Source organism: Chlorocebus sabaeus, chromosome 9, assembly GCF_047675955.1.
Source record: "Chlorocebus sabaeus isolate Y175 chromosome 9, mChlSab1.0.hap1, whole genome shotgun sequence".
Classification (NCBI taxonomy): Eukaryota; Metazoa; Chordata; class Mammalia; order Primates; family Cercopithecidae; genus Chlorocebus; species Chlorocebus sabaeus.
In genome coordinates this window covers 124,770,360-124,795,524 of record NC_132912.1, presented here as the reverse complement: position 1 = coordinate 124,795,524, position 25,165 = coordinate 124,770,360, and the positions used below count along the sequence as shown (strand labels likewise).

At 49.7% G+C, this 25,165-nt stretch overlaps 1 protein-coding gene across 13 annotated transcripts in view; it reads right to left on the bottom strand.

Moving 5' to 3' along the window:
* The window catches only part of TACC2 (transforming acidic coiled-coil containing protein 2), a 234,174-nt gene that overhangs the window by 102,383 nt on the left and 106,626 nt on the right, over nt 1-25,165 (bottom strand). For 7 of the 13 annotated variants that reach the window (XM_038009634.2, XM_073019410.1, XM_073019416.1 and 4 more), the window contains exons 6-7: nt 18,656-18,781; nt 6,706-6,840 (exon numbers count right to left, since the gene is read on the bottom strand). The exons of 1 other annotated variant lie outside the window; for it this stretch is intronic. In XM_038009634.2, coding sequence (XP_037865562.2) covers nt 6,706-6,840; nt 18,656-18,781 — 261 coding nt within the window. The remainder of the gene's footprint in view (nt 1-6,705; nt 6,841-18,655; nt 18,782-25,165) is intronic. 5 more of the 13 variants (XM_073019412.1, XM_038009646.2, XM_073019414.1 and 2 more) reach the window with 2 other exon arrangements.

The following is a 25,165-nucleotide window of genomic DNA, read 5'->3' as shown; positions in this document are numbered from 1 at the left end:
TGGGCAGCCGTGCTGGGGGAGGAGGGTGGGCTCCTAGCCTCAGCTGCCCCTGTTCAGGGCAAGAAGGGACCCCACACTGCCTTGGAACCTTCCACCCAGCAGTGCTGCGCTGAGCGTGTCCAGCCGCGCTCTCAGACTCCTGCCCATATGTTCCTCCCTGAGCCCCACTTCGGGGCAGGATCCCCTTCCCAGCTGCTCTAGGGGCCGTGGGACTGCAGCCCAGATGGCGTCACAAGCTGAAGCTTTGCAGCTTCTCCCAGCTGTGCCCCCAGAGTAGGGCCAAGGAGCCCCGCTGCTGACGGCTCTCCTTCCCCTCCCCTACCAGAAGAAGGAAAAGAACTGCAGACCTGGGCCCACGGGACTGAGGAGGCCACAGTCTAACTGACGCTCTCTGCTCCTGCTCCTCAGGCTGAAGCCGGCCGCCCGGCCCAGCGCCCGCTCCGCTGCAGCTCACATTACGGAGACTGGGCAGGCGCCAGGATACCATCGATGCCCCCGCGCGTCTCACCGGCCGGTGACGTGGCTCAGGGTAGTTATGCTGTCTGCCCTGGACCCAGTGGGCCTTAGAAGCAAAAGAACAATGGAAACTTGACCTGCGTAACGAAGGAATGATGCCACGAGGGCCCAGTTTGGTCAGCGCAGAATCTAATCCCCAGAGACCCTCAGCCCAACAACCGAGCCCCTTTCCCTCGTGAGGCCAAGAGGCTCATCCGCACCCCGCCCACAAGGCACAGTGCCGCGCCGGGGAGCGGGCCGGCGAACTGGCTCCAGAGCGAGGATGCATCAGGTTTTCCAAAGGCCTGACTTCTCTAACTCGGGTGGAGGGAACGGGGAGGTTTCTGCCCTTCCCCTCCTGTGCAGGAAAAACTCTCGGGTCTTGGAGAAGTGTTGACAGAGGGAAGGGAGCAATTCGGGGCAGGCTGCCGAGGGCGGCTGGTGCCGGGAGTGTGGGGGCACCTCACAGGAAAGCCGGAAAAGCCAAGGCCGCAGCCAACACAGGCTGCAGGTCAGGGCAGCATTTTCTCAAGGGGTGTCTGCTGGGCCTCCTGCCCAGCACCAGGGATCCAGCTTCCTCCCTGCAAGAGGCTCAGCGGCTTCTCCCATCCCGTTTCTCCCGGGTCTATCCAGACAGCCCTTGGCCAGGTTTCCAAGTCACCAATTCCTAGGGGACAGCTGTCCGCAGTAGGGAGTGACAGGCCAACTCTGAACAGAGATGATGCTTGCGTGGGCTCACACCCACACCCACTCAGCTCATGTCCAACACACCAGGGTCTCTGCCACAAGCCCCCAGAGGTCAGCTGTGGCTGCCTGGGTGAGGTGAGGGCTTTCAGCTTGTATTCCTGCAAATTCTTATCATCAGACCCCTCGCCTGACTTCAGCCTCCTACTGCTCTCCAAAGAGCTGATAGCTCTGGAAAACTCAGGGTGACCTGCTGACCCCACAAGGCCTCAGGCTACACTGGAGGGGAAAGGAAGGCCCATCAGAATCGTGGTCACTGCAGCAATGGTCTCCCTCCCAGGCAGGGCTGGGAGGCAGAGACTTGAAGCTCTCTCTCCTTCCCAGAACCTCGCTTTTCTCCCTAAGTCACATCTGTTTTCCCCAAGGCCTGTAGCCGAATGATTACCAATGAGAGTGGGGGGAGGGGAGTGTGAAAACTCCTGGAGAAAAGCCATTTGCACTGGAAATGTGGGATTGTGTCATCGTTTCCACAGCAGCCATGAGAAGCAGGAAGAGGCAGCAGGAAGTCACCCAGCATGTCTGCAAGAACAGAGCATCTGTCGATTCTGTAATAAGATGTGCCCTGGGCTTTCTTTGTCAATCCACCAGGTCTCACTGCCTCGCTGCTCCCCTCCAAGCCCAAAGAGAGAAGACAAAGCCACAGATGTGGTGGGCACTGCAGCTGCCTGTGCATATCACCCAGAAGGCACACTGGCTCCAACAGGAGATGCCCGGCTAGAGACGGGAACCCATGGAGGATGTGTTTCCAAATCAAGAGTCCAACCAGGACCTCAAATTCTGACCCAGGGCTGGGCATGGTGGCTCACGCCTACAATCCCAGCAGTTTGGGAGGCTAAGGCGTTCGGATCACCTGAGGTCAGGAGTTCAAGACCAGCCTGGCCAACATGGTGAAACCCCATCTCTACTAAAAATACAAAAATTAGACAGGTGTGGTGGTGGGTGCCTATAATCCCAGCTACTCAGCAGGCTGAGGCAGGAGAATTGCTTGAAGCCGGGTGGTGGAAGCTGCAGTGAGAAGAGATCACGCCACTGCACTCCAGCCTGGGCTACAAGAGCGAAACTCCGCCTTAAAAAAAAAAAAAAAAATTCTGGCTCAGGCTGGGTGAATAACGACTTCCATTTCAGTGAAATGAAATGTTCAAGCTAACATTTTTGAAACTTGCTTTGAAAACCTCCAGGAACTCATCCAAAGGGAAAAAAACATGGTTTATTGGATCCCTGGATCCAGGCCATGGCCCCATGGTTGAAACCAGCTGTGGAGAGAGTCGAGGTGGAGATTACACTGAAGGTGATGGAACCACAGCTGTTAGGGAGCCCCAGGAAATGTGAGCCTCAATCCTAAAACCACTCCTGTCTTGGCAGGCAGCTAGCCAGGTTTTTAACAATGCAGATCCGATCATATCACTGTACTGCCTTGGGGCTTCTGGACGCTCTTAAAAGAAAGCCCACGGAGCCCATGACCAAAGCTGCTACGATCGGAGCAATGAAATAACGTAGTATTGGATTATAACCCAAAGAATAAAATGAATATCCAGGAGTCCACGCAGATAGAAATACATGATTGAATCAATTAATAAATGAAGGAGAAGAGACAAATCTCCTGCACAGAAAAACTCTAAATAACTCTGCAGATGTTCTGCCCTAACAGAGGAGGAGCGCAACTCTCCACCCTTTAAGTGTGCACATAGTGACTTCCTTCCACAGACTACAGCACTGAAAGGGGAGGAAAAAAGGAACTTGGTGGGGCGCAGTGGCTCACGCCTGTAATCCCAGCACTGTGGGAGGCCGAGGCGGGCGGATCACTTGAGGTCAGGAGTTTGAGACCAGCCTAGCCAACATGGTGAAACCTTGACTCCACTAAAAATACATTAGCCAGGCGTGGTGGCGGGAGCCTGTAATCCCAGCTACTCAGGCGGCTGAGGCAGGAGAATTGCTTGAGCCTCTGGGGTGGAGGTTGCAGTGAATGAAGATCGCACCACTGCACTCCTGCCCGGGTGACTCTGTCTCAGAGTCTCAGAAAAAAAAAAAAAGTAACTTTACAGTGGAGACACTCAACAAACATGACCTCAGCCAAGCAACTGAGGTCAATGTCAGCAGTGATATGTCATGTTGATGGTATGTACCCTTGATAGGAAGTGATGAAAATGACACTTGATCTCTGTTATTCCTCCCAAAATCCACAGGCCCAGTCCAATCATGAGAAAAGCATCAGACAAATTCCAATAGTGTGCATCTTACTAAATACCTGACCAGAACTCAAAACTTTCAAGGTCATCAAAAACAAGGCAAGTCTAAGAAGAAACTGCCACAGCCAAGAGGTACCTACAGAAACAAAATGGAAATGTGGTGTCCTGGATGGGATCCTGGAACAGAAAAAGGACATTAGGGAAAAACTAAGAAAACATGAATAAACTCTTGTCTTAGTCCACTTTCTGTTGCTTATAGCAGAATACCTGAAACTGGATAACTTATAAAGAAAAGTAGTTGTTTTCTTACTTAGTTATGGAGTCTGAGAAGTCAAAGGTCAAGGGGCTGCATCTGGTGAGGGCCTTCTTGCTAGTGGGGCTCTACAGAGTCTGGAGGTGGTTCAGGGCATCCTATAACAAGGGGGCTGAGTACGCTAGCTCAGGTCTTTTTTCCTCTTCTTATAAAGCCACCAGTCCCATCCCCATGATAACTCAGCAATCCATTAATTCATGAATGGATTAACCCATTCATGAGTGCAGAGCCACATAAGCCAATCACCTCTTAAAGGCCTCACCTCTCAATACTGCCATATTGGGGGTTAAGTTTCAGCATGAGTTTTGGAAGTGACCAATACTCAAACCATAGCAACTATAGACTTCAGTTATTATAATAAAGATGTATCAATATATCAATAACTTTTTTTTTTTTGAGATGGGCCTCAGGGTTCATGCACGTACTGTTCCTCCCCAGTAATATCTACTCTCTTCCCAGTATCTTCAGCAACCCCCAGCCCAGCCCACGCATAAACCCACAAAGCTTAAGCTCTCAGTCGCTTCCCTGGGAAGCCATCCTCAGCTACCCAGACTAAGTGAGGTTGTGCGTCGCATCCACCCAGGGTGCTGCACTTCTCCCCAGTAACTGATCGTTCCGTGTCTATCTTCCAGCACTGGATGCTCCTTGAGGGCAGGATGGTGCCTGTCTTCCGGACCTCAGAGTCCTGTCCCTAGCACAGTGATTGGCCCAGGGTAATCCCAAGTTCATGTTGCTGAATGCTCAGATGTGTAAAGGAATGAGATTCAGAAGCAACCCACACAGCGGGCTCCAGGGCTAAAGGTGAGATCACCCAGTGTGCCCTCTATGACAGGTTGAGAGCCGTGAGCCCATCTGACCTCTGGAAAGAAAAACAGAGAGCAAATGGGTACCACTTGTGTCTGCTGGTGCCAGGAGGCACCAGAGATGCTCTCTGACCCTAAGACTGCATCAGCTTAAAAGGTCTGGAAGTTGAAATGTTTATTTTACATTTCATCAAAAATCTACTCTAGCCCTCGGATAAGTTCTTTAAAAAAAAAAAGAGAGAGATATAACTTACATACCAAAAAATAGCAAAATTCACTCTTGTTAGGTATATAATTCCACAAAGTTTACAGAACATTTCCATCACTCCCACAAAGATCCCTTCATGCCCATTTGTAGTCAATACAAATCCCAGCCCCCAGTGCCCACTGATCTGTTTTCCATTCCTTATTGTTTTTCCTTTTCCAGAATCTCATCTAGACTGAATCATGTAGAATGTCGTCTTTTGAGTCCAGCCTGTCTCACTTAGCCTAATACATTGAAATTCATCAATTTAGTTGCATGAATCAATAGCTTGTTGCTTTTTATGGGTAACATTCCTTGGCATAGACATACCACAATTTGTTGGTCCTTTCACCAGTGGATAGATACCTGGGTTGCTTCAAATTTGGGGCAATTATGAAGACTATATGCGTACAAGTTTTTAGGTAGACATATATTTTTACTGTTCATAGGTAAATATCTAAAAGTGAGATTGCTGGGTCATATGGTGGATTTATGTTTACCTTTATAAGAAACTGAAGGGCAGAATATTTGAGAAGAGTAATTGTATTTCTTTCTCCAACACATTTTGGTTGAGCACCTACTATGTCCAAGGCAAACCCAGGGTGTTTCCCCAAACACCTGGGGATGTTCCTGCTCTCTGCTTGTGCTATCTCATCAGCAGAAAAGCAGACCTCCCATACATTTCCTTGTCCTTGGGCCAAGAATTATGGTATAGACCAGGCACTGCGGTGGATCCAAAAGGGGTGGAACAAATGCATAACAATCTGAAGGATGGAAAGTCCCTCTGGGACTCAGGACAAACAGAGCTGCAGGGAGATGCCAGGAGATACAGGACAGAGAAGAGTTTAATGGTCTGGGTGGCATCATCCAGATAAGGCAGACTCTGGTCCAGCTCTGGGCCCCCCTACTATTACCCAGTATTCTAGAATATCATCTGCATGCGGCGATGTTCCCTTCCTCTGATTTCTCTACTACTTTCGGACACTCTAGTTTGGCAGCTGTTGTCTACACTTTGGGCAACCCTTATATTCTTGCCCTCTACCATGGCTTAGCTTTCAGCATTGTATGCTTCCCAGCCAGCAGGAGCTCCCTGAGGACCAAGGCCTGACGTTCTCAGCACACCCAGGTGCATTTAGCTTTCCACAAAATACTGTCCAAGAATGCTCTTTAGGAGGCTTTAATGATTTATAATCAAAACCAACTGCTTGTATGGAAACAGGAGTTCCAAAGACTTGCTCTAATCATTCACTTTATGTGTCAACTTGGCTGGCCCTTTGAACCCAGATATTTGATACAACCTGTCTCAGTTTCACTGTGGAGATATTTTTTAGATGAGATTAATATTTAAATCAGTAGATTCTGAGTCAAGCTGATTACCTGCTATAATACGGGTGGACTTCATCCCATCAGTTGAAGGCCTTAAAGGCAAAAGACTGACCTCCCGCAAAGAAAAGGGAATTCTGCCAGCAGATGGCCCTCAGGCTCTGCTACATCAACTCTTCCCTACTCTCCAGCCTGCCAGCCTACCCTGCATTATTTCAGACTTGCTAGCTCCCACAGTCACATGAGCCAATCCCTTAAAATAAATCCCTCTCTCTGCATATATATACACATATAAATACACACACATATAGATCATCCATCCATCTATCCATCCATCCTATTGGCTCTGTTTCTCTGCAAAACCCTAACACACTCACTCACACGATGCTTCCCACGGTGACATGAGGAGCAGGTGGGCAAGGGTAGACCTGAGATTGGCTACAGCCCAAAGGGCCAGAAAGACATGGTCTCATAGGGCCAGATGGTCACCGCCTTGTTACCATCCTAAATGCGGCTCACCCCAAGACCTAGGAGACAGAGACCACCAAGCCCCTGCTCTCCAGGGGCAGCTGCTGTGGAGGGGGGCTTGCACAATACCTGCTGAGGTCCTTGGCCGGATCTGGGCAGGAGGGACTAGAAGCTTCTACTCCGTCACCAGTTGGGGCAGAAGGCGAAGTTGTGTGTTCTGCAGCCGAGGGAGCAAGACCCGCACGGGGAGCAGCTGGGGAGATGCTGGGGACACAATGAGGGAATTATTCCACGTGGGGCTGGGCTCATTAATGGCACATTCATCAGGCCCCACTCACCCCACCCAACCCACCCGCCCACACATGGAATGGACTCTTTAAGCCCCAACACAGGGCTGCCCAGCTTCCCCACCCAGGCCTCCACTTCTACACAGCAGGGCCTGTGGCTGCACTAAGCGGCTCCCAGGCCAGGCCCTTAAGCTCCTCCCTTCTTAGGCTCCTGCAATACGGGGTTTCTTTAACAGAGGCAGCTCAGGTGTCCAGGACACGCTATGTGAGTTTTCTCGTTTGATTTTTGTTTAGAGGAGAGAATTTTTTTTTTTTTTTTTTTTTTTTTTTTTTGAGACAGAGTCTCGTTCTATCGCCCAGGCTGGAGTGCAGTGGCACAATCTCAGTTCACCGTAAGCTCTGCCTCCCAGGTTCACGCCATTCTCCTGCCTCAGCCTCCCGAGTTGCTGGGACTACAGGCCCCCGCCACCACGCCCAGCTAATTTTTTTTATTTTTAGTAGAGACGGGGTTTCACCGTGTTAGGCAGGATGGTCTCGATCTCCTGACCTCGTGATCCACCAGCCTTGGCCTCCCAAAGTGCTGGGATTACAGGCGTGAACCAACGCGCCCGGCCGAGGAGAGGATTTTTTTTATGATTTCTATTCGTTTTTGATAGGCAATAAAACTCTATGAGGTGAGAACTAAAATACAACTTCACAAATTCCCCAAGCTTTGCTGCAAATCCCAAGGCTGAGAAAAATCCAGGGGAAAAGGCTGATGGGGTAATTCGGGAACCTGCCCCGGGACCAGTTGGGCCACCCATGTCCTGGGCGGAGGAATGAGTTTCAGAGCCGGAGTGTGGCCCTCGGGCAGGGAACGAGTGCCCCCTGCTGGACAACTGGGGAACCACAGTGTGCAGGGGCCTCCGGGGGTAGCATTGGAGACCACGCCCCACGAAAGCCAAAAGGCTTAGGCACGCAGTGCAGAAGAGGTTCTGATTTTCCCCGCTGGCAAAAAGCAATGCTAGCAATGGCCTCCACAGACTAAAGCCTGGGAACAGCTTTCAGGGTGGTGCCCTCCCCGCCTCTCCAGCCATCCCTGCTCCTGTCCACAGTGGGACTGGCCAGGCTGAAGGTGTCTTGGGGTAGCCAGGGGGAATAGAAGACTCAGCACAGAGGGCCTGAAACCCAGCCTGAGGTGGTAGCTGGGGTTTGTGGCATCACAGCCCTTGCAGTGAGGGATCACTGCTTCCCTCTGGGGGTAAACACCTGCAGGGAGCTCCCAGATTGCAGGAGTCCAGGGTTCGTGGGCCTCTGGGCTGATACGTCTGCTCGCTCCATCTTCTCGAGGTCCACCTGAGAGGCCAGCACCCTGGTCTGAAGGGCAGCTGCCATAGGCGCTCACACCACACACTGGACAGAGAACACAGTCTTGCCCATAAGTCTGGTCACAGCTTAGCAGATTCTGCAGGTCCAGCAGGTACCGCCCAGCCCCTCACCGCCCTGGCCTCAGAGGTCCATGAGGACAGGGGCCACATAGGATCCCAACCCTGGGCCAAGCCACCCACAGCAGGCAGAGGGGGGCCTCCAAGTGTCCAGCTGGCTGCGACCAAGAGTGGGAGCAGAGCCAGGGCTGGAACCCACGCTGCCTGCTCCCTTGGGGCCCCACAACAGAGAAAAACAGAGCCCAAGGAATAACGACCAAGGGAAGCCCAGAGCAGACCAATCCATGGGGGAACAAAAATTACAAGTGCTTGGAGGAAACCCAGCAAAACAGCGAAGTGGGTTTACAGATGGAGTGACTGGCCTCCTTTGTCAAACTATTATTTGTAACAATTTGGGCAGTGACTAAAATTAATTATTTCATAAAAGAATGACTCAAAATGAATAATGCAAACTACCAGGGGCGTTTAAGCTCCTTAAGAGAGCTATTTTGCACTTTGGAGGCCGACGTGTACTCATAATCGGCAAATGGACCACTTACAAACGCAAAACTACTAGTCTAACTTTGCTTTCTCAAGAAATTATGCTGCTGTGCTCCTCCCTCCACCACACACATCCCACCAAGATTTTACTTAGTTTAATGCAAATTGAGGAAAGGTGGAATTGTTTGTGGTTCTGTGATGTAAGGGTATTGTTTATCAAACTGCAAGGAAGGATCTCTGTCTTAGAAAATGGTGGCAGAGGGGAGGGGGAGATGCTACCTTAGATATGTGGCCTACAGCTAATCATAGCAAAGCCAACTCTGATGCCCAAGGATACACCTGCCCCATCTCTGAGAACACCCTGGGGCAGCACAACCAAGGCTCACTCGCCAAGCTCCCCTGCCTGCCCTTAACACCCACAGCTGCTCCTCTTCCTGAGGGGCCACCTGGCTGCTCCCTCCTCCCTTCCCTGTGTTGGTCCCAACTGCCATGGCCACACCCTTCCTGCACTGGCTGGGTCCCATTAGCCAGAGGCACCAAACAAGTATGACTCAACAGCTCATTTAAGAAAGGCGCCCCCCTCCTTCCACCGCCTGTTGGCTCATACCCAGGGGCCGAGGAGGTCAGGCTCCCACCAGGAAACACTCAGTGACTCACCGTCCAAGCCCAAGCGCTAACACATGGGCCCCCACAGACACCTCCCGCGCCCAACAGAACTTCTCTTCCCTCCTCCCCCTTCTCCTCCTCCCCCAATTTTCCCAGCATGGTAGTGGCACCATCAGCCCACTAGGCCCTGGCACTGACTTCCAGTTCTCTCATTCCCATGCCCCTCATCACCCCTTCCTGCTGAGTCACCTCCTTCTCCTTCTGGAATCCGTCCTCTCTGAGCAGGACTCCTGGGCTATCCTGCTGTGTCTGCTTTCTATTTTGTCCCCTCAGATCCAAGGCCCCACAGCCACCAGAATGACCCAACTCAAGTTCTGATCAGGTCCTTCCTCTGACGAAAGCCCTCCCTGACTTTCCACGGCATTCGGAAGCCGGTCCTCCAGGATCCTAAACAAGGTCCCTCGAACTCCCCCTGAGCTGCCAGAGGGCAATGTTGCTCAAGCAGACTGAGCAAGCAGGTAGCGGCAGCCGGCAGCCAGCTTCTCACCAACAACCCCGGTCAGCTCCGCCTGCATTCAAGCCTCCCGTGACCAGCAGTGACTCCTCTTAAAGACATTGTTCTCAGGAAGTCGGGCCCTGAACAAATGCCCAGGACTAATCCCAGGCCTTTGCAGAACCTTCCAGACAGCTGCCAAACCCAGCCCAGAGAGAGCAGGGCACCGACATGGGGTCCGCACATTCTGTGGTCTCATTCCACCTGCTAGTTATCTTGCTGTCTTCCTCCGGTGGGAAGTGAGCCTGGGGCTAAACGTCTGGGATGCCTTTTTCCATTTAAGGAGTTAATCAGCGTTTAATAAAATAAACTTTATTTTGGAAAAATAAAGTTTTCCAAACTTTATTGGAATAACGAAGAAGCTGAATTCAAATTCAAGTGGAGTATTTATATTTTTGAAAGAGGAAGGATATGTTGATTTAAATTCAACCTGCTATTTCTTTTTGTTTAGGACAGAGTTGACAGCACAGAAACCACCACGCTTTTAGCAGACAGCCATGACTTATTGATCAAGGCGTTCTTTCCGGCTAAGCCCAGCTGGACAAGACCTCAGAATCCATCTCAACACAGACCCCTAGAGAACCACTACCAACGGATCAGAGACGATGGGTCCGAAGAGCTTGCTATCCCTGAGTTAGCACCTTGCTAAGGTCCTCACAAACAACAACTGGTCACTCTGCCCATTCGGCTGCAGTCTCCAGCCACACACACAGCTCCAGGGCTCGCAGTCAGCCCTGCAGGTCCGGCTGCAGTGAGACACCGTCAGCAGCTGTTGTCCTTTGATTCCCTGCTCAGGGCTTTTGAGTCCTGCCGGGCAAATCCCTCACTGAACTGATAGAAAATTTCATTTCAGAGATCAGCTGGAGCTGCCAAATTAAGCCCTTGTGCAAGGACAAACACCAGAGTGGCCCAGGCTGTCACGGGAGGGTGATAACAGCCCCCAAGGTGCAGGCTGAACACAGCGGTCCTGTTGGCCAGATGGGCGACAGCATCTTATCTCCCATTTCACATCACCATCTGGAAGGCATTTAGCACAACAGCCCTTCCTCCCAGGCCTCTTGATTTTTTTCTTCCCGAATCTCCAAGCGCACATGATCACGTAATAGGGCAAGCGTTAAGGCTTGACTCAGGTCATGCTGAAGGTGAGATGCAAAGTGCAGAAAGGAAAGTGCTGTGAAATTGTGGGTTTGGAGAGCCAGGCTTGGTTGATACAAATGCTGAACAGCCAGTCCCACCGAGGCCTGGGACTTGATAAAATGAGACTCAGCAATGGGAGATAGAACAGGCATCTCTCAGAGGCAGCCACTGAAAAGCCCCAAAGCCAAAATCAGAAGGTGCTGAGAGGTGCTTGTGAATTGGCTGGAAGCTCCGAGGCAGGGCATGTCCAGACGTTTCTGGTCGCTGGTGAGATCCACCGGCATTCGAGCACCAGCCAGTTCACGTGGGAGCGCCAGCAGCCTCAAATGAGCTGATGTGCAGATTTCCAGCGGGCGCTGGGCTCCTGCGCAGTTAACCCCAAACTGGCTGCTCAGTTCTTCCCCGGCACATGTCTATCCACGTTACCTGCACAGAGTGAGCCTGTGCTCAGAAGAGGGACATTATTTTCAAACTTGGCCCAAGCAAAACTTAAGCAGGAAGGAAAATATTCACCAAGGGAAAAGTGATAAACACCGTCCCAAAACCACAGGCAAGGCTTTGGTCTGGCTTGGATCATCGAAGTTATAAATCCCCGTGCCTGGTCATCACCAGCAGCTCTGCGGGCCCAGGGGCAAGACTTGCTTATGTCCTGAGCTCTCTGGGGATGAGTCCTGGTGTACGGAGGCTACAGGGGTTGAGACACAAGGGATAAAAGGAGAGTGATCTTTGATATCCAAGATTATTTATTCAGAAAGTCAAAATCTACCTATGCAGATAAAGCAGCTCAAGAAGCATGAAAAACCAAAACAAGAACAAAATTTGTGTTAGTGTGAACCGTATGAAATTCTCAATATTTGACACTTGTTTGACAATGTGGCAATTCATGTGGCTCAACCCAACAGCAGCCAGCCAGACACTGGAAACTCAAAGGCTCTGCAGAAGTGTAACGGTGCACCCCAATTTACTCAGCACGCTGGTCACTGGCTTCACAATTTTTTTTTTTCTTTTGTTTTTTGAGACAGAGTCTCACTCTTTCACCCAGGCCAGACTGCTGTGGCATGATCTCAGCTCACTGCAAGCTCCGCCTCCCGGGTTTACGCCATTCTCCTGCCTCAGCCTCCCAAGTAGCTGGGACTACAGGCGCCGGCCACCACGCCCGGCTAATTTTTTGTATTTTTTTTTTTTTTAGTAGAGACGGGGTTTCACCGTGTTTGCCAGGATAGTCTCAATCTCCTAACCCGTGATCCACCCGCCTCAGCCTCCCAAAGTGCCGGGATTACAGGCGTGAGCCACCGCGCCCGGCCGGCTTCACAAATTTGATTCATGAATGTCAAAAAGCACCTTCTAAAGGGCACAAAGGAATTCTATTATTCAGAGAAGACTTTTGGGAGATCCATTTTCTAAATTGAAAATAATTCCTCCACTTTATCATTCAGTTTTTGTTTATTTTTTGAGACAGAGTCTCACTCCTGTCACCCAGGCTAGAGTGCAATGGCACGATCTTGGCTCACTGCAACTTCCGCCTCCCAGGTGCAATCGATTCTCCTGCCTCAGCCTCCCGAGTAGCTGGGATTACAGATGCCCGCCACCACGCCTGGCTAATATTTTTATATTTTTAGTAGAGACAAGATTTTGTCATGATAGCCAGGCTGGTCTCAAACTCCTGACCTCAGGTGATTCACCTGCCTTGGCCTCTCAAAGTGTTGGGATTACAGGCATGAGCCACCATGCCCAGCCTATCATTCAGTTTTTAATAAGGCACCTGCTTAAATAAAGGTTCCACTAACCTTTGTGAGGTGGTTGAACTCACTTATGCATACACATAGAGGGAAGACAAAAAAAATCTTATTGTGCAGACAGAAAAAAAATAAAAGAAACTACATGATTTGGAAGCGAGAGGAGAAACAGAAGCTGTGGTCAATATGAATTCCCTGGCCTTTCAACTTGTGACCACTTTAAACTCTGCTCCCGAATCTGGAAACTCTCTGGTGAGGCTATGACACTCAGCAGGGGCCACCCCACCTCCTTCTGTCCAAAGTCAGAGATCAGAAACTTCAGCCCTCAGCGGCTGGGCCTGGGGTCTGCCTTCCTGAGGAGCTATGATGAGCTGCTCACACTTGTTCACAGGTGAGGAGAAAAGCAAGCGCCTGGACAACACCGCCTTCACCTGGTAGCCCTCCAAGGGTTAGAAATGCAGGCGTGGGCCCCTCCCAGCCCCCCTGAATCAGACTCTGGGAAGCGGGCAGCAATCTGGGTTGTCAGCAGGTGATTCTGACGCACACTGAAGTCTCACCCACAGACACGAGTCCGGTGAGCAGTTTTTCAGCTATGTGGATGGCAGTCCTCGAGTTCTCAGGGGACCTCTCTGCGTGGATTCTTGACTGTGGGAAAAGCACAGGAGGCTGCTGGATGTGCCCCATTTCACTGCTTAATACACAGTGGTACAGCAGCTGAAAGGTTTCATTGAAAAACCATTCTGCTTTTTTTTTAGATGGGCCTCACTGTGTCACCCCAGCTCTCAGCCTGGTCTCCACTCACTGCAACCTCCACCTCCCGGGCTCAAGCAATCCTCCCACCCCAGCGTCCTGAGTAGCTGGGACTACAGGCACGCACCACCACACCCAGCTAATTTTTGTAGAGGCAGGGTTACCCAGGCTCATCCTGCTTTTTTAAAAAAATGAAAATACTGAACAGATGAGAGTACAAGTGGCCATAGGCAATGTGGTCATTTGTAGAAAGTTCTAGAAGATCTGGGCCCAGCTTTCTCTGTCATCCAGGGTTAGCTCAACCCCTGAAGCAGTTTCACAGCTCTTCCCTGAGGAAGGAAGCAAATTTTGATGCCCTCCAGTGGCATTAACAATAGAGAAAGGGTGCATCAAAATCCCTTTCATTTTATTTGAGAAATACCTTAGAGATGGAGGTAACCTCTCCTTTTTCTGCTACTCAGAAAAATAAGAGCTCTTGAAACTAGAGGGCAGGGCACCAAAGAATTAGCAGGCAACAGGGAAAGAGGAGTGAGGCTTGCTCTCTGTTTTTCTCTCAGGTGGCTTAAAGCAAATGCTCCAGCTCTACTTTTTTTTTATTGATTAAAAAAAATTCTGCCGGTACAGTGGCTCACGCCTGTAATTCCAGCACTTTGGGAGGCCAAGGCAGGTAGATCACCTAAGGTCAGGAGTTCGAGACCAGTCTGGTCATCGTGGCGAAACGCTGTCTATACTAAAAATACAAAAATTAGCCAGACATGGTGGTGCACGCCTGTAATCCCAGCGACTCAGGAGGCTGAGGCAGAACACTAGCTTGAGCCCAGGAGGCCGAGTTTGCAGTGAACCCAGATTGTGCCACTGCACTCCAGCCTGGGAGACTGAGCAAGACTACATCTAAAATATATATATATATGTACACACACACACACATATATACATGGGTATATATATACACACATCTATATATACATGTGTATATATATATATACACACATACACACATTTTAATTTTTAAATTTAAACTACTGAAAAGGCACACCTCTCCTAAAGACTGTTACAGCCTGCCCCCTGCCCCATGTTCATCCCTCCCCTCCTTCTGCATCCCACCCTCTGCCTCTGTCCTTGCGGGAAACAGAAAGTGCACAGGGATTGCAGGTGGATGGGGTGGCGGGGCCACTGCTGTGGTTACATCGCCACTGCACACTAGAACGCCCCGCTTAGTTTCTCCATCAGATGGGCAAGGTGGAGCGCTGTTGATTCTTGCTATTCACAGTAACATTCTATCAAGTCGCCAGGAACCCTGAATTAGGAAACACTGAATTATTGCGTCTAGAGGAAATATAGGGGTAGGTTCCTGTGAGTTTCTGGGCACAATATTTTCATCAGCCAATCAACCAAAACATAACCTTGTTCCACGTGTGCTTCTGTTTAAAGACGCCTTCTTTAATAGGTAATTTTGTTTCATTGAATTCACAGCCACCAGCACCACACCTCATGCCAGGACGAAGCTTCTCTGAAGCACAACTTTTCGCCCTGAGGCCCATCATTGCACTCAGGAGGGCACTTCAGCATCATGCTCAGGGCTCGTTTGAAACAATGTATTCACCAATGAAAAGCACAACAGTTGAACTAAACATGCCACACAAGGACACCTGTTTACAGTGCCAGAGCCACAACAAGAAGGCAGGGTGTTGCCTTGTTAAACCGTAGGTGAGAATGTGTGTGCTGGGCAGCTCTGCACGTGTCCACAAATGACTGACAAAGGACCACAAGTATCAATTCCGGGGTGATCAATACATTTTAGTGAGAAGGCAAATTCACAAATATGGAATCCGCCAATGAGGACCGACTGTATTTTACAGAGGCATCTGGTGACCAAAGTCAGACCAATCCTTGGTCTTAACAGAACTATCTCTTTTCCACCAATCCAGTAAAAACAAAACAACACAACTCTGGATAAATGTTCAGTAACACCGACAAGGCACCAAAATTGCTCATTCCTTAGTCAAATACTGCCCCCAGTTTTAATCATGCCTGCCTCTGCACAGAGGTCTGAACCTTTCCATAAGGAGAAAAGGCAAGAAGCTGGCCGAGTTCTCAGCACCGACATCTCTGCTTAGCCACTGGTCCCTTCCTGCATTCTGTGGTCACTCCTGGTCAGGGTTACAGGTAACACAACTGCATTACCTAATGCATTACCTTCCTTGGACTAGAGAGAGACCACGGATACAGGCGGGGCCCCAGGACACGGTGTCTCGAGGAAGCCTAGCTCTCCTGCAGCTCTGCCAGTGGACGTTTCAGAACACAGGTGGGCAGCCGGGCCAGAGCTGCTGCAGTCCCAGCTCTGCCACTTACTAGCTGTGTGTCCTGGAGCATGTTAATGTCTCTGAGCCCTCGTCTGCTCAACTGTGAAATGGCAGCCATGACAGCAGCTCCCACCTTCTACAGCTGTCATGAGGATTTACGGAGACGCTCAATGACACACACCCAGCATGGTGCCTGGAGCGCGGGAAGTGTCCAGGCAAAAGGAGCCTTAAGAGCATGCACCACTCACCTACTATGGGGCCTGGGACAAGTCACTGAAAATACGCAGTCTCAGGCGTGGGAGGAGCCTTCAGAAGCACCCATCACACCCCCTGCTGGACTGCAGCTCTCTGAGAGCCATCCAGCCAAGTCCAGCGCCATCCTCTGCTCGGAGCTTCCTCGTGCCCCCGCATCCCTCGACTGTAAGATGGAAGCATCGGGTGAGAGTGATCTCAGCTCCCTTCCAGGCTTCGCCAAGGGAGGGTGTGCCCCACTGGCTACAGCCAGAGGCCCCTGGGTCTTCCTAAAACGGTGGTGGTCAGGGAGCCAAATGGGACAAAGAGTGGGAGGAATAGGAGAGACAGGAAGGGGGTGCCCCACTTCTCACTGGAAACTTCTGTATACTTCTTGAGTGTTGGGGGCCTTTGTTCGCAGCTAGGGTTTTTCCTTTAAGAAGCTTAATTCACACAAAAGTAAGAACCATGGCTGACTTGGCTGGGTGTGGTGGCTCACGCCTGTAATCCCAGAACTTTGGGAGGCCGAGGCAGGCGGATTACCTCGGGTCAGGAGTTCAAGACCAGCCTGGCCAACATGGCAAAACTCCATCTCTACTAAAAAAAAAAAATACAAAAAAATTAGGCGGGCATGGTGGCGCACGCCTGTAATTCCAGCTTCTCGGGAGGCTGAGGCAGGAGAATCGCTTGAACCCAGGAAGCAGAGGTTGCAGTGAGCAGAGATTGTGCCACTGCACTCCAGCCTGGGCGACAGAGTGAGACTCCATCTCGGGGGAAAAAAAAAAAAAAAAAGAACTATGGCTGACTCCTACCTGTAAAAGGAGTATCTAAAATTCCACATCAGTGCATGGCTGCCCTGGAATATCTGCTTCTCGCCTGCAGCTTCCCGCCCTGTCTATCCCATCCTCTGCTTTCTCCCCTTCCAGGAACCTCCTCCTAGTTTTGAAGAAGCATCTTGGTGCTGTCAGCTACCTGCCTGCACCCCAAGGAAGAGGGTCAGCACGGGCCGGCCCCCAGGTCTCTGTCCCCCCTCATCTGGTTCAAGTCACCACCATTCCTCCAGGGCCTGCCCAATGCCATCTTGGGTACTGCGGTTCCAGAGATTACAGGTGACCAGTTCCTCCCTCGAGGAGTTCCCAGTCTTGCAAAGGAGATGGAATTAGATACAGGTCATTTACAAGCATCTGTGGAGGGCAGTGACATAGGGGCATAACTGGCAACCGCAGGAATTCAGAGGCAGGTTTCTCTCAGCTTGGGGAGAAGGCTTCCTGGAGGAAAGGTCACTGGGCCATGAGTTCTAGGAGGGAAGGGACAGTATCTGCCTATTCACCATGGCTTCCCCAGCACCAGGCAATATTGGGCAAAAAGCAGATGTTTCACTGATATAAACATAAATTCGAATGTGTGTATGTGTGTATTCAGAGAGACACACACACACAGACATATGTGTGTGTAATAGACATACGTAGACATACATGTGTGTGTGTATAGACATATGTAGACATGCACGTGTACATGTGTGTATGGAGAGAGACATGTGGAGGCATACATGTGTACATGTGTGCCTATATATGCATATATGGGCATCTGAGCTGACTCTGAGGCTGATTCTGGAAAAGCCCGGGGTTAAATGCCAAATTTGCAGGCAGAAGGAGCAGTGAAGCCTGAATCCAGGCCAAGCACAGTGTAGATGAAGAACCATGATGAGTGTGGGGTTGCTGGGGTGTGAAGAGCAAGAAGGGAGGCTGGTGGGAGGTGACATGGCAGAAGGGCAGGGGCAGGGACTCCAGGCCTCTGGCTCCCCTGCCATGTGCTGCTGACCCTCCTCTTTTCTGACCACCACCAAAAAATGAAAGAAGATGGGCCAGGCGCGGTGGCTCAAGCCTGTAATCCCAGCACTTTGGGAGGCCGAGACGGGTGGATCACGAGGTCAGGAGATCGAGACCATCCTGGCTAACCCGGTGAAACCCCGTCTCTACTAAAAAATACAAAAAACTAGCCGGGCGAGGTGGCCGGCACCTGTAGTCCCAGCTACTCGGGAGGCTGAGGCAGGAGAATGGCGTGAACCCGGGAGGCGGAGCTTGCAGTGAGCCGAGATTGTGCCACCGCACTCCAGCCTGGGCGACAGAGCAAGACTCCGTCTCAAAAAAAAAAAAAAAGAAAAGAAAATGAGCAGTGAATCCAGCTCTGTCCCAGGAGACCAGAAGGCAGCTAACTCAACCATTCCCTGAAAAAGGAGAAGTAGCACCTTCTCTCTACTGGAGGGCTTCTGTTTCAAATAGGGATCCCTGAAGGCCACATAGGAAAAAAATCTGTAAAATGCCCATTGTATGTGTTGGGGGCTAGGTCAGGGAAGACGGTCTTCCTGGTATCTCAGATCATTCCTAAGGTCAAAAAAGAGCCCCCCCAGCTCTGGCACACACCTGTTCAGGACAGGTGTGCACACCCTGTGTCTGTGTGCAGAGGGAGTGAAACTGCAGGAGAGGGGAGGGGAGGGGAGGGGAAGGAAGGGAGGCAGCCTCAAGGACTGGGCCCTGGGGTCTCACCACCAGCTCCAGGGCCCCCACCATACCTCTGGGCTGTCAGATCTGTAGAGACCTGGCCCACAACATCACCATGGTAGGAAGAGGCAGCTAAGGATGGGCTTCCCAGGTCTGTGGGGGCAGCTGGCTGGATGACATCATCTGCCACAGGTGAACTGGGGAGAGAAAAGGGTAAGAACCTAAATTCAGAAACATTCCTACAAGTTTGTTGTCGTTGTTGTTGTTTGTTTTGAGATGGAGTTTCACTTTTCTTGTCCAGGCTGGAGTGCAATGGCGCTATCTCTGCTTACTGCAACCTCCGCCTCCCGGGTACAGGCTATTCTCCTCCCTCAGCCTCCTGAGTAGCTGCAATTACAGGCACCTGACACCACATCCAGCTAATTTTTTTGTATTTATAGTAGAGATGGGGTTTCACCATGTTGGCCAGGCTGGTCTCAAACTTCTGGGTTCAAGTGATCTGCCTGCCTCGGCCTCCCAAAGTGCTGGGACTACAGGCATGAGCCACCGCGCCCAGCCCCTTTGTAGCAATTTGATAGAGTACATTCATGTCTGTTAAATTTAATAATAAACAGACAGGTTCAACATCCTACCACGCACAGGACAGTTCCCAAGACAAAGGCCCAGAACATCAATAGTGCCAAGGTTGAGAAACCCTGGCCTTGAGTTTTATTTCATTTTCTAGTAATTCATTTAGTTATACTTTTTAAAGTTTTCATCTATGATGAGTTAGAAATTTAAAAACAACCCTGGTCCTTTATGGACTGAGAGAGTCTGCAACCTCCAAGCATAGGCTGGCTTGGGAAACTAGAAGAGGCTCAGTCCTTGGACATCCATAGTCTTGTAGTCAGTAACCCTATTATTTCATCGAGGAGGTCCCTGAGTGACTTTCTGAGGAACTCCTCTCTGTAGCCATAAGTAGCAGGACCATTCTTTCCACTCCTTGATCAGATCCTTATTGAAAACCAGTTCTCTGCTGTCAACAAGACAGCAGCGGGCCCCTACCTTCATGGGACCTCTCATGGGACAGTTTCAGGCAAGAGTCAGATTTTTTATTTTTTGGACACAGGGTCTCCCTCTGTCACCCAGACTGAAATGCAGTGGCTCCATGACAGTTCACTGTAACCTCCATTTCCCAGGCTCAAGCAATTCTCCCACTTCAGCCTCCCCAAATGCTAGGATTATAGGCGTGGGCCACCTTGCCTGGCCCATACATTTTTAAAAAATGCTTATTTATTTAGTAACAACTACAGTAACTTATAAGGAGGAAGGTGCAGATGGTCATGAGAACACAAACTAAGAAATCTTGGCCCACAATGGGGGTTGTGGAAAACTTCTTTGTGGTGTGGTGAGCATGCTGAGGCCAGCTCAGTAACAACAAATGTTTCCTGATGCTTACTACGTGCCAGGAATTGTTCTAACTGCATATAGACAGCACTGTATTTGATCCTCACAACAACCCTTTTGAGGTGGACACTATTATTAAACATACTTTACAGATGTAAAAACTAAGGCACAGAGAGGCTGAGCAGTTTATCCAAGGTTGCACAGCAGATAAGTGGCAAAACCAGGATACAAACCCAAGCCTGACCCCAGGAGTCATGCTCTTACTCTCCACACTTGGCTTTGTTCCACAGGTTGAAGAGTAAGAGGAAGGAAGAGGGGCTGGGCACAGTGGCTTATGCCTGTAATCCCAACACTTTAGGGAGGCTGAAGCTGGAGGATCGCTTGAGGCCAGGAGTTGAAGACCAGCCTGGGCAACATAGTGTGACCCTGTCTCGAGAAAAAATTTTAAAGCTTAAATAAGGAAGAGTATACCCCCACCCTCAACCCTACCCCCCATTCAGGGAGTCATGTATTTGAAAGCCCTGAATCAGGAAGGAGTTTGGTATTCTAGAGGACCTGCAAAAAGTCACTGCAACTAGAGTATAGATAAAGAAAGGGGAGTCTGGCTGGGCACACTGGCTCACATCTGTAATCTCAGCAGTCTGGGAGGCCAAGGTGGGCAGATCACTTGAGGTCAGGAGTTCAAGACCAGCCTGGCCAACATGGTGAAAACCCATCTCTACTAAAAATACAAAAATTAGCTGTGCATGATGGTATGTGCCTGTAATCCCAGCTACAGGAGGCTGAGGTGCAAGAATCACTTGAACCCGGGAGGTGGAGGTTGCAGTGAGCTGAGATTGCGCCACTGCATTCCAGCCTGGGCGACAAAGGGAGACTCCGTCCCCCCCAAAAAAAAAAAAAAAAAAAAAAAGGCGGGGACCATGGGGGGAGAGGGTGGACAGGAGCCAGATCACAAGGCCAGGTCAAAGAAGTGGGACTTGATCCTAGGCAGAAGAATCAGCCTGAAGCGTCAACCCAATGTTCAGCCATAAAGTGCCTTTGGCATTGAGATGAAAGACAGTGGGGAGGTCCAGGGTGAATTTCCCACAACTATCCTCTCAATGCGATTGGACTAGCACATGTGTGCACCCACACTTTTCTGCTTATTCTCCATGCTCCATGTTCCCACCACCATTCCAGTTCCCCCAGAACAAGATCCTGAAGCCCTGCGACCACACCCAAGGAGTCAGAGAGAGAGAGATCCCTGCGAAGAGAAATGGAAGAAGCAGTGAGCCCAGAAGAGGGAGGATGGCAGGAGCTCCGGAAGGGTGTCTTGGTGAATCACAATGTGTAGAATCCTAAACTACAGACAATGGCACTTTCCAAAGTCATAAAATCTGAATGGAAAAACAGAGCTCCAAAGTTTTGGCAATACACATTGAAAGCCATAAAAGACTTTGTTTCCTTTGACACCGCCATGGTTCTTCCAAGAATTCATTCTAAGGAGATAATTAAGGGCATGGGCAAATATGCTGATCACAACTGTAATCACGATAGCAAAAAATCCGGAAACAACCAAAATGCCCAACAGTAGAGGGCAGTTCATCAAATTGAGGCACAGACATAGGATGGGCTCGTTTGCAGCTGTTTAAAAAATAAAGTAGGCCGGGCACGGTAGATCACGCCTGTAATCCCAGCACCTTGTGAGGCCGAGGCAGGTGGATCACCTGAGGTCAAGAGTTTGAGACCAACCTGGCCAACATGGTGAAACCCCGTATCTACTAAAAATACAAAAAATTAGCCAGGTGTGGTAGCGGGCACCTGAGGCAGGAGACTCGCTTGACCCCGGGAGTTGGAGGTTGTAGTGAGTGGAGATTGTGCCACTGCACTCCAGCCTGGGTGACAAGAGCAAAACTCCATCTCAAATAATAATAATAATAATGGTAATAAAAATAAGATAATTTTAACGTATCTAGATGTAAACATGTCCATTATTAATTAAACATCACTTGAAAAAACTTAGCAGCATGACCCACATTTTATGTATATATCGATATACATGGGTATGTATGTCTATAGAGTCCATGTATAGACATACACACACGAGCACATGACAGGGGGAGAAAGAGACAGCGTGAGCATAATAGCCTGGGCAATCAAGCAATTTGGACAAGTGTTGCCAAGGTGTTAATGGTAATTCTCTTTCGGTGATGAAAAATCATTTGTGTTTTTTCTTCTTACTGAAATTTATCTCCACTTTCTAGTTCTATGCTGAACATATACAACTTTTATAAGTAAAATAAATTAGAAACCATATGTAAGAAGTTATTTTAAGTGCCAGGGAACAATTTCCATCTATAACTCAGTGAAAGCTTTCAGAGGTGGAGACAATCAGAAAGCCACTGTCTTTTCCCCACTTCTGTACTCATGTTTTCCACTGGCAGGACCTAGGCTTGTCCGCCTCATTCCAAGGCAGGAATGCGGCCAGGCTTCGTCCATTAGGCACCACTGGGGGAAAATGAGGTCCCAGCAAAGAAGATCTGGAATAAAACATATCTGCCCACATATTCTATATGATGGCATTTTCATCTAAACTCTTTGGAATGGAATTATTTTTCAAATCATAAATACTTCCCTGACTTTTTTGAGACAGAGGATCTTGAACATAATTAAATACTTTCTTTATGACACTCAGTCGTCCTCAGCAACTATGATGTAAGTGAGTGACATTGGTGCTGTGGCACCAAGTGCAACCACCGTACGTGAGGTTGAGGGGACTGGATTCCAGTCCAGCCCCACCACGGGATCTAAGCCAGGGGACTTCTCTGAGCTTTAGCCTTTCTGTCTGGAAAAGTGAAGGCGCCGGACTACTCGATCACCGAGAACTCTGACTCAGCCTTGTCCCTCGCTCTTCAGGCTGTCAGCTATCACTTCTTGCTACCCACCCACCTGCTTCCCCCTGCCACCTTTTGCCTTGCAGTTCTCTCCTTCTAACAGACTATAGGCTAAGAAACATGGCGGAAGTTGTTAGAACAGTGCATAAATCAAGAGTCAACAGGCTCTGAATAAAGATCTACAAACCTTCCATACCAAATCATTACAAGTTAAAAATAAACACGTATGTGTATAGACGCATATACATTAGGCTCAACCATATGAAACTGCTACAAAGAAATAAATTGTCAAATTGACATTCTGCTGTCACTTCCAGACCCTTTCTGACTTCGTAATGATCTGAGTATTTTCCAGGTGGCTAAGGATGGGAGAGAGCTGATTTCTGGGGAAATGGGGGGATTCTTCTAAAACAGCTCTTCTCAGAACAACTGTAAGAGGCTATAAACAGCTTCTAAGTTCTGCTGGTGGTGGTTCTGGGACTAGAGTGATTGAAATATTTTTCAGAGGAAAAAAAAATCTGTCAGATTTCAACCACCAGCTGCTGCCACCAGCTGCTGGGGCCAGTCCACTATAAATTTAGTCAGGCCAGCAAAGGGTTGATTTGCCACTGGAATGTCAGGGAGGGAAGCCTGTACTACTAACAAGTGTTTCTGCAAAGGGCCATGAGTCACCCTTTTCGGAGACTGGTTGAATGGACTCTGCCCAAAAAGGAAGACGCTCAGGTTCCGGCCTTAAAAGCCCACATCTTCAGTTCTGTACATAGGATCCATGCCACAGGAAGAGCACCAAGGCGGGCACTGGGGTGGATTCCATGGGGATCGCACACTCCAGGGGTGACGGGCTCATTGAGCCCGAGGAGCTGAAAGTCCAAAGCAAGGAGAACTGTGAAGGGTGGTGTCTTCATTGGCTCAGGCTGCTACAACAGAATCTCATAGATGGGGTGGCTTATGAACAACAGAGATGTATTGCTCACAGTTCTGGAGGCTGGGAAGTCCAAGATCAAGGCACCAGCAGGTTCAGTGTCTCATGAGGACCCCTTCCTGGTTCACAGACAGCTCCTTCTCCCTGCATCTTCACGTGGCAGAAGAGGCAAAGCAGCGTTGTGGGGCCTCTTTTATAAGGGCACTAATTCCATTCACAAAGGCTCCGCCCTTATGGCCTAATCACCTCCCGAAGGCCCCACCTCCTCATGCCATCACCTTGGGGGTTAGGATTTCAACACAGGAATTTTGGGGCTGAGAGGGATACAAACATTCAGAGCATAGCAGGTGATAACAGAAGAACAAACTGCCACAGAAACCCAGGATTCTACAGGCTGGGATGATACAGGAAGGTCCTGAGAGGAGAATAGCTGAATCAAGCAAAGTGCTTCAATAGGCCGATGTGTGCAAAGGGCTTTCCAGATGAAAAAAAAAAAAAAAAAAAAAAAAAGCTTCTCCCTTCCTCTCTCCAGGTTGGTTCTGTCAGAAAGGCTTCTGTTCCCTTCCTTGTTATTTATTACAAAGAATAGTATCCAGTATCAAGGATAATAGGAGCCAGGTTCTCACAGTAAGAGAAGTGCTTGCATATACAGAGGGTGGTCGGACTCCAAAGATCCCTCAGGGCAGGGCTTCAATCAGAGGGATCAGACACATCCAGAACTAGCTGTGGAGGGCTGTGTGCACACAGGCATGTGCACATTCACATACCTACGTCCCAGCTTTTCCTTGGGGCAGTCGTGTCAAAGGACATGAGAACCACCTAAAAGGGGCTGCCACTGCCAAATCTGGGACTATTTGAACATCAAACACAAACACACACACACACACACACACACACACACACACAGTTCTGGATTATAAACCACGGAATAAAAGTAATAATCTATGAGTCCATTTAGATCTAAATAAAGACATGAACAAATAGGGAAGAAGGGAAAGCCCCCCCTTACAATACAATGCCAGTTAGTCCAGGTAGGAGGGGTAATACAAACAGAAAACTGCCAAGGAAGAAACCTTAATGGTGGCACTCAATTCAAGGAAGAGCCATCAAAGGAAGCCAAGGCAGCCAGGAGAGTGTAAAGAAAGGCTAGGCTGGGCGTGGTGGCTCACGCCTGTAATCCCAGCACTTTGGGAGGCCGAGGCAGGTGGATCACGAGGTCAGGAGATCAAGATCATCCTGGCCAACATGGTGAAACCCTGTCTCTACTAAAAATACAAAAAATTAGCCTGGCGTGGTGGTGGCGCCTGTGGTCCCAGCTACTCGGGAGGCTGAGGCAGGAGAATCACTTGAACCTGAGAGGCAGAAGCTGCAGTGAGCTGAGATTGTACCACTGCACTCCA